General features: G+C 42.3%; 1 protein-coding gene across 4 annotated transcripts in view; it reads left to right on the forward strand.

Moving 5' to 3' along the window:
- ARHGAP6 (Rho GTPase activating protein 6) overlaps positions 1–3,145 on the forward strand; it is a 446,194-nt gene extending 443,049 nt beyond the window's left edge. For all 4 annotated transcript variants that reach the window (XM_006906035.3, XM_025041011.1, XM_015599343.2 and 1 more), the window contains exon 13: positions 1,681–3,145. In XM_006906035.3, coding sequence (XP_006906097.2) covers positions 1,681–2,381 — 701 coding nt within the window. In that variant the 3' untranslated portion in view covers positions 2,382–3,145. The remainder of the gene's footprint in view (positions 1–1,680) is intronic.
- The last annotated feature ends 8,704 nt before the right edge of the window (positions 3,146–11,849 follow it).

The following is an 11,849-nucleotide window of genomic DNA, read 5'->3' on the forward strand; positions in this document are numbered from 1 at the left end:
CCCCACTGAATTGTTATTTGTGTAACTGGCTATTTATGTATGCTCCTGCTCTTAAAACTGGTAACCCTTTGTCCATATAGTTTGTCACTGATGTTTATTCCTTTGCATATCCCCGCCCACCCCCGCTTTCGATATCTAGAATGTTTTTATGTTTTACCTAATTAAGTCGATCACTCTCTTTTGTGAATTCTTTCCCGAAATTAATCTTTACTTAAGCATTGGCTAGTCATCTATACATTTTTTTCATTCATAGTAATTCCTTCTTTTAACCTTAATCCTTTAATCCATCGGAAATATATATTAATATATAGCATAGAGCGTGAAGTACAGAAATTGTTTTGTTTTATTGTTATAAATATGTATAGTTGGGTTCTCATTGTTTTGTAATACCTCCCATATTACATTTGTAAAGCATAGTGCATTTTTAATATAATGGCCTCTAACGCAGCCAATTGTAATACAGTGACCCATTCGCTAGCTGCATCTCATTGTATCCTATGAAGGGCTTCACTGCATTTTTCCCCCAAGGATAAGCTATTCCGAGATATTTGGCTTCGTTTTCCTTCTGCTCTTTCAACTCTGAGCTGTCCCTGTGTAAATGCTCATGCCCCCCTCTCCCCGCAAAATGATCTTGTTCTCTGTTCTCAAAAAAAAGGACAGGGCAGATCCCTAGGAAAAAGGCAGTCTGGGGACATAGAACTCCTCATTTCCTCGTGAAATGCAGTTTCGCTCTCCCTTCAGTTTCTTGAAGGAAGTTGTATCAGTCAGGGAAGACTAACTGCGGTAATAAACAGCTCCTAAATCTCTTAAACTACCACAGGTAGATATCACCCTCATGTCACCGTGCAGTGTGGATCGTGCAGGGTGACAACGGGTGGGAGTGCTCCGTTCTACATGGTCCCTTGGGGGCTCGGGTTCCTTCCAGCCGATAGCTCCCCATTCTCAGAGACCTCAGAGTCTTCCATAGTTTCTCCATCCTAGGCTAATAATTGAGGGAAGGGAGTGAGCAAGAAAGAGTAGGAGTATGTTTGTTCGTTCGTTTGTTTGTTCGTTCGTTTGTTCGTTCGTTCGTTTGTTTGTTTGTACTAGATTAGACCAGGGCTAGAAATGGCTCACATCACATCTTTCCACATTCTATTGCTCAGACCTCCCTTATGTGGCCCTCTTAACTGCAAGGGAGTCTGGGAAATGTCATTCAAGAAGGAGATGGAGGGATGTGGTGAACAGCTGGCCAGTCTCTCCCACAGCGGTGGTGGTAGAATATACACAGCGCCGCTGTCTTCATTATCTCCTGGCACCAAATGGGACATTGTAGAGTCAATCCATTATCCCTACGGCTTCTTTTTGATGTGGTAGAAACCAGAAAACTGTACACTTTGTCCTCTGCATTGCTAATTCCACCGGACAAGACGGGAGCACTTCCTTCATCTTGTAAGTTTCATAGCTTACCTGTCAGCGTTTTGCTATCTGTATTTGGAGCTGCTACATGAATCATGCCAATGATCAGAAAGGATTTGTCATTTCTGTTACTGGGGAGTCTTTTATTTTAGGCGGCAGCGGCCGAGAGCGCCCTGTGCTTTTTCAGTTTTCAAAGCTGGTCGTGGGAAGGAAGTAACAGGATGCCCCAGCAGGGGGTTCTCCAAACTAATTCCATTTCTTGCCCTTCTCTCTGGCTTTCAGGTTCCTATGGAGACTTTTTTGAAAGCAGCTCTCCATTACGACCAGGGCCATGCTCCCTCTCTCAAGGGAACCTGTCCCCAGATTGGCCTCAGTGGCAGGGGAGCCCCACAGAACTGGACAGTGGCACACAGGTCATTCGGAGGACTCAGACCACGGCCACGATCACGGAGTGCAGGGCTCACCCTCCTGTGTCCCGAGTCTGCAGTACATCCCCCGCCCAGGGCGGCAGTAGGAGATCAGGGCTGGCCACACCAAAGTCGGAGCAGTATTTGACTCTGAACAGTGCCGAAGACCTCGCCGAGAGCATGCTGGATGCAGCCTGGCTGCAGAGCCGCGCCAAGCCTCTGCACCAGAGACCTCGGGAGAGCGCGAGGCACGACAAGAGGCCACCTCCTCCTTACCCCGGTCCAGGGAAGCAAGCTTTAGCATCGGCCCACCAGCCCGCAGAGCCACCGTTGTGGAGGCGTCAGAGGCCAGAAGAAGGCTCAGGATCAGCTTTGGAAGAGGGAAGCCAGACAGCCGAGCGCGAGCATCAGGCCGCCCAGCAAGAACTGAGCAGCGCCTGCTTGAGTCCCGCTGGCGATCAGAACAGTAAGGCCCTGGGTGAAGCCAGCTGGCTTGACTGGCAGAGAGAGCGGTGGCAGATCTGGGAGCTCTTGTCCACCGACAACCCCGATGCCCTCCCGGAAACACTGGTATGAGCCCACGCCCAGCTTGGGCCCCCAAGTCCCAAACAGCCTTCTTTCACTCAGTAGGGAAAAAAAGTTGGTGTTGGACAATTGGACAGTTACTTACTTTTCTTCTTTTACACTTTTAAAAAATAACACAAGAGAAACCCAATTCACTTAAAGATAGTACAGCACTAGTACCCTTGACATTTTAATGAGATTCTATGCATAGCCAGCCTTAGGGAAACACACACAAAATATATAAATATATATATAAACGAATTGCGATAGCCCATCTAAAAACTACTCACAGTGGCTCTATATAAGATAAAACTCTTGCTTTGGTATAGCTTAATTGTATTTATGTGTCTTCAGTTTTGATTATTGTATATTCTGTAACAGATTATGTATGATAATCATTTATGATATATTCACAGAAAACAAAAGAAATGATTTTTTTTAATCACTTCACTTATACTAAGCAATGAGATTCTATAGAAGATTCTAGAATATGCACAAGCGGGTTTCTGTGCTTTTGCCATAGTTTTTTTTTTAAAGGGGGACAGCCCTTCTTCAATGCCTAAGAAAAACACTAACAAAACAAAATAAAACAGAATATGAGAAGACGTATTTTTATATAGTAGTGAGATACAAAAGAATATAGTCACTGAATGCTTTTTCGTATTGAATATATTTTAAGGAAGATATTAAATTTGATATGGAATATATTTTTAGAATCTGTTTAGAAAGGATTCAGTTAATCAAACGAGAAAGGTCATGCCTGAGAAAATTAAGAAGTTGTCTTTCCCATTTTAGGTCAAATTCAATTTTATATAGACCATATATAATATATATTTATAATGTGTAATTGTTCTGCTTTTTTCAAAACTGCAAACTGGAATCCAACTATAAAGTGATTAAGAATCTAAATAGAGTATTCAAATTAGAGAACATGGTTTTTCCTTTTGTCCCATAATCAGTATTAACCAAATTATATGCAATGTTATGTAAAGTAAATCACATTTGGAAAAAAAAAAAAACTACAGCTTTGTATTTACATTGTGCCAAAGGCTGAGGAAATGTTTCCTTCGGTAATTTCGTGTGTATTGTAAAATGCTCCTACCTTACTTCAGTAGTTAGAAATTTTTCAACTGCAAAACCATTTTTGACCAGCAGGTGGCGATTCGCTTCAGTATTTTATGAGATTTTTTTCACTTCATAAAGGAATGTGTATTATAGAAAAATAATTTTTTTTATAAAACATGCTACTCTTAATTTTCATGTTGGCAATGACATTTTCGGTGGTGTTTCTTAAAATTCTATCTTGTGCCATTATGAATAAAAAGTTAAGCAAAAGCTTTGTTCCTTGGCATTAAATCCAATGAATGACCTCACACCCCATTCCAGACATACAGCCCACTAGCCACAAATCCAAATGTAATAGATAATGGCAATACCATACATATACAGCGAAAGAGCTAGTAAAAAATATCAGATGGCTTGGGAACATCAACCCAGTGACACCGATGCATTTAGAAATTTATAATTATTTGTTGCAAGCGAAGGCTAATTGTCACTCAATTGAAACTCGGTTGTCAGTGAGGAAGTGGTTTACTACAAGATGGGAACTCACATTTCCTATCTGCTGTACAGGTATTGCCCAACACGATCCCTGTACGTTACATCTGTCCCTATAGGCCTTAGATGCTTAATTTCCTTCAGGGCCGAAATAACGAAGTCTAGAAGTGGGATCTAATTTTCTAATTGAGAGACTGTTTGGGACATCTTCGGGCTCTACCATTGGGTCCAGCACCTCCCCCACTGGCTGCAACTCAGGAAGAATTCGCCTGTGGGCCTCTGGTTCTTCCTGGCTGCCCATCGCTGCTAAAAGTTATAAACAAGACCCAGAGCAAACATTGCTTGATTGTGAATCACAGGTCACTCTTCTGTGCCACCTAGTCTCATCCTACTCCTGCTGACCCTGTGTTTTCTTGGCTTTGAACTAGATCATAATCTGGCCAGTTCTTTCCCTCTATTCTGGACTAGACTGCTGGATATATGGGACTTCCTTCATTCCATGTTCTTGTATTAAAAGTCCAATATCTTTTTGAAACTTCCAGATCAGATGGCTGTGAGGTTGATGCCTGTGTCACAAAGGGTAACAGAAAGTATGTGCATCTGTTATAATAGTCAGATCTAGAACAGCCAGTTCGGAAAACATAGCTCAGAATATTTTTTAAATAATTAAAATGTGTATGTGTGTGTGTGTGTGTGTGTGAGAGAGAGAGAGAGAGAGAGAGCGAGAGAGAGAGACAGAGAGAGACAGAGAGAGACAGAGAGAGATGAACAGAACTTACTCTACCTTCCTTTTTGTATGGTTTAAGCCCAGTGGCCATATCTTTAGCTGAGTGAATGAAAGCTAGTTTTTTAGATGCCTTTATCACACTGAAAAGAAGTTATTTTTAAAACACACATACGAGGCCCAAGGACCTGAGTGGAATTTGAAGTCATTTCTATCCCCTTGTAAATGATATAATACCTGACAAGAAAAAATAAAACTCAGACTCTTTCAAGTTGGACAAACCATGAACAGGCCATTCGAGTCACTCATTCCTGTGAGCAAAGAGATCCTACAAGGAAGAAAAAAGCTGCTGTGGGCTGCAGATGTTACTGTATCTCTGCATCATCAATCATTATTTTTGTGTCTCTGGCAATGGGGCCAGAACAATGAATGCAGAAATAGCCAAGTATGAATTTGTCTTGATCCACCTAAGTAGCTATTAACATACGTTTGTTGTGGTTTTTATAGGGGGAAAAAAAAAAAAAACTCATACCAATGAAGTTTGTGCAAATCGAGGAAATTTCTAAATAAGCCCAGCTTGCTTCTTTTCTTATGCACATTTTAATATACATCTGCTTGGCAGAGAAACAGCATTGGGATTAAATATAAGGAGATGTCAGAACCAAATCCAGGCCTGTGGCGTATGTCGTCTGAGAAGCAAACTGAGAAGAAAGGAAATGACTGAAGAAGAGTCGCTCAGAGATGAGAACGGGACATCTCAACTGGACAGAATTTTAAAACAGGACTAAATCAGCAGCAAATGTTCTTCCAGAGGAAAAAAAAAAAATGCAAACCAAAGGAAAATTCCATTAAAGTTTGGAATTCTTTGGCACGGTCGAGGCGACCGATGGCGACATGGAGATGTTGGACTGCAGACAGCGGTCTCTGGGGTGTGGACCCCTGGCCTGGCATGGCCCACAATTCACCAAGGTGCACGCAGCACAAGCAACAACTGAGGGCCCCATGGGGTCGCAGGACTGTCGAAAGATTCACTAGATTTAATTCAGTCAACATCTGTTCATCCTAGAGTGACCAACTTGTCCCACTTTGCCGGGGACATCCTGCGTTTAATAATGAAAGCCCCATGACTATCCTCATTTGCCAGAGGACCAAAGGACTCAGAGCAACATCAGCAGAGTAGCCCAGGGTCTCACAGCTAGGGAGTGGCAGAGCTAAGATTTGGCAGCAGGCCATCATCCAACTGTGCCAGCCTGCCATCCAGATAACTCTGAGCGGAGCGAACAGAGCTCTGTGCTTCTTGGAACCCTGGGTCTCTCTTGTGAAGGAAAGGGGCTCTACTGGACCTTCCCAGGGGAGAGGACCTGCATCCGGGATGATGGCTTCTACACAGCAGCACTTGGGGGAGCTCCAGGCCTCCCCCCGCCCCCTGCCTACTTCCTTTTGAAGAAAGAGAAATGGAAGATAAAAATTAATGAAAGCCCAAAGTAAGTTTGATTTCTGGGGAGCTTTGGAAACCAAAGCCGTGAAGGGAAATGGACGTGATTTAGTATCAAACTTTCCCAGGTGAATTAGAATTAATAATTATATCATTTACATATTACTATTAATAAATAATTAATAAAAGTGACATATTGCAGTTAATAATTAATTGCACTTAATTACAGTCTAGCATTATCTTTAGATTTTCTTGTTTCAAACAGCTATCAGAGCCACGGCTGACTTCATTAGGTCAGCGGATCGGTTGACGGATTCATCCAATCATCTACCCAACCAATATTTACCAGGGGCTCAAGGGCTGGACTCTGGGGTTACAAAGACAGAGAAAAGTCTGGGTCTGCCTTTGAGGGCACCTCAGCTACCAAAATGGTCCCTCCCATGACCTGCACTGTGGGAATGGCAGCAGATGCTGCCAAGTGCCATACACGGATGCAGCAAACATCCCAGTGGCCGGTACATGCTAGGCAATGGATAAATCGTTGAGTAAATGAATCAATACATGAATCCCTCCATCTGTCCACCACTCACCTACCTGCCCTTCCATCCATCCACTTATTTCCTCCCATACTCTTCTTTCTTTCTGTGTTTCTATTTCTGCCATAGTTTTCATTTTCTTACTTCCAAGTCACTATTTCTCCAGCGTTATTTTTTAGTGTGTCTGGTTCTCTTGCCTAGTTCCAAGATTAAAATGTAACATTGGGTAAATGAATGAAAAAGAGAACAGAACCTTCTGTTGGCCGTGGGTGCGGGGTGCAAAGCTATTTCTTGTTTCCATATAAACAAAATGCCCGGGCTGGTTTCAAGGGTGTGAGGGAAGAAAACAACCCTCCTCCCACCCTCTTAAGTTTCTTGCTTGGGGCGTGCGAATTAAACTGGCAAAGACAGATTAAGGGAGGAAAGGGTTTTTTTCTTACGCGTAATGGGAGCCAACAAAGGACTAGCTGGCTCCTTAAATGGTTAAAGTTAAAGGTTTATCCATCCAACTCAGTAGGGCAAAGGGAGTACGGACAGCTTCTACGAGAAAACCAAACAGATTTATTTAAGAAAGACAAATGGGTTTTTAGGAGGGCAAACAGAAGATAAGAAAGTTTGTGAAAATGTTGGTCTATACAGGTGTGAGTGGGTTTTCCTTCTCCTTCAGGACCGTAAAATCTCCCCAGAGAGGGGATTTATGGCAGCTTCACCACCCCACCCCCCCAGAAGTTGCTGCTTTTAGTCAGATGGGGGAAGCTCCGAGGAAGGCTTTTCTTCCGCATTTGCTAAATCTCAGATGTCTTCAGCTTAAAATAGTTTTCATGCCAACTCTGGGGTTTCGAGTGGGTCTCCACAAGAGTAAAATAAATTAGAGAAGGAATTAGAAACGTGCTTCCTCCTGCAGGAAAGAAACATGGCGAGTCAGTGTTCAGAGCTGTCTTCAAGTCAAATCACTTTACTTCTTTACGTGAAAACTAGTTTGAAGTAGACTTCAAACCACACTATTTTCCCTTAGCTTAAACATTCACAGGCTAAAACGGGGCATGACACAGTGTACCCTAACCTAAGAGAAACGAGCCACATAAAACTTAGAATTCTGGTCTGAAAAGAACCTTGAAGATAATTTCTTAGAGAAAAGTGAGGCTTACAGACCAAAACCCCCAAGCTAATGCAAAGAATTAGCACAGAAATAAAGACCCCCAGCCCTGTTCCCTGCCATCGCACTAGCCACTACCTCCAGATCCAAAAACTCAGCCTAAGAAGTGGGGCCAAGGAGGCAAAATACTTTAATGAAGTGATGACTAAGAATGGGATTTTTAAGTTAACAGTGAACTAATTCTTTAGTGGGCACTGCAGTTTACTTTGAGTGATTTGTCTGGGTTCATCTAAGCACAAGCCACTCTCCTGGGAATGTGAAAGGGGCAGGGGTGGCAGGACACAGGCCTAGTGCTAAAGTGGTCTAATCAGGTTGAAGAAAAACCTTATTTTCCATGGTTATGGGAACTTCTTCCTCACACCCCACGTGGCCATAGGCGAGGATCGTAAAGCTCAGACATCCACTAGGAGCCATCTAATAGTGATGAAATGGATCAGCCGTATTAGGGTACAGTCGAAATCGAGCATGGAAGGAAACAGCTTCCGGAGAGGTGGAACTGACCAGGCACGTGCCCAGCCTTACACTCGTGGTCATGAGTCCCAGCGGGGATTCCATTACTTGCAGCCGAAAGCATCCTGACAATATTCTATACCCAGCCGTGGAAGGATGATAAAGGTTATTATTCAGGACTCTATTCAACTGTTATTATGAAGTCTTCTCACAATTCTTATGTTTACACCGCTCAATATTCATAGTTCCTGTGGCCCCTTTCACATGTGACATCGTGTATGATAAAGCATGAAGTAAAGCTAATTATAAACATTAAGAGAACACACACGTCTCGCGCCTCATCCCCCGAGTAGATATAGGATCCCCAAGAATAAACTCGTCTTAGAAACTTTAATGTCTGCTCCGGCAACTGATACAATTCCACAAAGCAGAAACCACATACTTGCTAAGTGACGTGTGACCCCAGGTTAAATACTTGGCAGAAAGAGCTGTCAGCTTTGTCTTCAAAACAAGGGAGTAGAGTACACAGCATAAAGTAGGTGCTTTACCACTTACACACATGGCGTGGAATTTTATTTCAGGGGCGGTGGCTTCTCCTGCACTGCCACAGTAAATCTATTATTTCTGTTATGTACCCCTAAGAAATTCTGTAACTTGGAAAATTTTACTGTAAGTAAGGAGGAATATATCACTTTTGAGATGACTTTTGGTGCCCTTTTCTTTGCAATAAATACAGCCTTGTAATATCCATTTTGAATCCGGATACATATTAAATTTTTGTGGAGGGGGTACCTTTCTGATCCCGAGGACATAATGAGCTACATTTTAGATTACGAAGCACAAGAGCCTAATTATAATCTTGTTTTTGTCAAGTGGGACTTGCATATTAAATCGATCAAGTGTCACCATGCCATGTTTATATTTTTGTAAAGGTTGAAGACTACTATCTGTCTTTCCCCTTCGGTGACTTTGAATAACAGGGGCTTGCTTAGAGCAAGCACCCACGTACCTGCTAATCCTGCCGAGGAACTGAAATCAGTGGGAGCCCTGCTGGTCTCCCTCTAGACAGATTCTTCTTGGCAGAAGTAGGCCAGAGCGTGGGAGACTGTGTATCATGTCTCAGCATTTCCTTATTGCCCTTGAATCTCCCTTTCCTTGTTGATGATGATGAGGTGATGGCTGAAAGTCATTGAGCGTTTTCCGCTTCCCACGAGTTCTTTTCTAAGTGCTTTCAGGTGTCATCTCGTAGTATCCTCAAAACAACTCTGATACATCAGTGCTGCGGTCTGAATGTTTGTTCCCCACAAATTCATATGGTGAACTTTAACCCCCCCCATGCAATGGTATGAGGAGGCAGGGCTTCGGGGAGGTGATTAGGTCACGAGGGTAGAGCCTTCATAATGGGATTAGTGCCCTTATAAAGGAGACCCCAGAGCACTGCCCCCCTTCCCTCACGTGAGGACCCAAGAGAAGATGGCCGCCTGTGAAGCAAGAAGCGGGCCCTCCTCACCAGACATCGCATGGCCCAGTATCTTGACCTTGGATTTCTCAGCCTCCAGAACTGTGAGAAATACATTTCTGTTGTTTATAAGCTGCCCAGTCGATGGTATTTTGTAGTAGCAGCCCAAACAGACTAAAATAGTAAGTTATATTATTCCTTTTATAGCCGAGAAAGCTGAGGCCCAGAGATATTAAGATCACACAGCAAGTGAAGGCCTGAGTCCTAATTCCAACCGAGCCGTCTGCCTCCAAGACGCACATTATTATTATCATTATTTTTTTCTGTAAATTGAGGCATAATTGACATTATATGAGTTTCAGGTGTAAGATGTAATGATTTGCTATTCGAATGTGTTGTGAAATGATCATAAGTCTAGTTAACATCTACCACCTTACAGTTAAAATAACTTTTTTTCTTTCTTGTGATGAGAAGTTTTAAGAGCTCTCTTAGCAACTTTCAGATATGTAATACAGGCTTATCGACTCTAGTTACCATGCTGTACATAACATTCCTATGACATATTTGTCTTATAACTAGAGATCTGTACCTTTTGACCCTCTTCATGAATCTCCCTGACCTCCCACCACCCACCTCTAGCGACCAGCAATTTCACCAATCTTCTGTGTATCTATGAGCTCAGTTTTGGAGGGTATTTTTAAAGATTCCACAGATAAATGAGATAATATGGTATCCCTATCTCTTATTCACTTAGCACAATGTCTTCGAGGTCCATCCATGTTGTTGCAAATGGCAGGATTTCATTCTCTTTAATGGCTGAATAATATTCCACTGTATGGACATTTTGTGTATATTATTCATTTTATCTGTTCATCTGTCACGTTATTTCCATGTCTTGCCTATTATAATGCAATGAATATGGGAGGGGTGAAGATATTTTTTCGAGGACAAACGTTCTTGATCACCACACATGGCTTTGAGCCTGTGAAAATTGATCCACAATACAAGTCCCACAGGTACCACAGAGGTGAGGCCTAAATGTACGTCTCTTCACTTAGCTAGGGAGGAATAACTCTGGTAAAGAAACCGTATTGGTGACTCAGTATAGAAATTGGTAACTATAAACTCAAAAATATTTATGAGCACTTGCCCCGCCCACGACCACAAGGCAGTCTTTAAATCAGAATGCCAGCACTTACACACCGGTTCATTCACAGACTGCTCTCTCCAGGACTGAGTGCCCTGTGGAGTCTCTGCCTTCCCATCGTGATGCACGGTGCATAAACAAACATTCAGTGAATGGATGTTAGCTAGGGAAGTACTAGGAATACGCCCTATCAGTTCAAACCTCCACTTTGTTTGCTGAGTCTTAGCCTAACGTACAGTAGTTCTGATTCTGAACAGCGCCGCTTCCGTAGACAAGACTTTGTTTAAAACCCCAGAGATTACCCAAAATGAACTTCAAGTTATAAATGAAACCTATCAGAGTATTGATTCTTGGATATGATCATGTTCGATCTAGACACAAAGCAGATCTGAAATCCACTAGGCTGTAGTCTTTTCCAGGGTATAAACTGTCGATATTGTCATCAAAAAGAGAGAGATCGAAGCCCTATAAAAGGGCTGCCTGTCTATGGCTAACTTTTGTTTCCAGTTATGACACTGTTTCTCGTAATAATGCCTTATCCTGTACTAATTCAGTAGCACTCAAGACCAAAAAAAAAAAAAATGCCAAGAGTAACGGTTTTCTTTAGCACAGGCAGACCTCATTTTATTGTGCTTCACAGGTTATTTTTTACAAAATGAAGGCAAGACCCTCCACTGGCAAAAGATTGCGACTCACTTTATGGTGGTGGTCTACAACCGAACCCTCAGTAGATCCGAGGTCTGTCTGTACTTTAAAAATATGTGATTAGCAGATGAGCAGATGGCTGCCTCTAGCAGAGACTGTGGCATTACTTCTATAAAGATTACTTCTGTCAGAAGAAATGATTAAGTGTAACGTTACTGAAGAGATTTGCAAAACTTGTTTACCATCAACTTTATTTTATTTTAAAATATGCAAATATTTTGAAATATAGGAGTTTAAGGTTGTTGGATTTTTAAAATTCCATGCAAAGCTGTCACAACAAAGAAATTCACAGCAAATTAATCACTCCAGGC

The sequence above is a fragment of the Pteropus alecto genome, unplaced genomic scaffold (assembly GCF_000325575.1).
Source record: "Pteropus alecto unplaced genomic scaffold, ASM32557v1 scaffold511, whole genome shotgun sequence".
Lineage (NCBI taxonomy): Eukaryota > Metazoa > Chordata > Mammalia > Chiroptera > Pteropodidae > Pteropus > Pteropus alecto.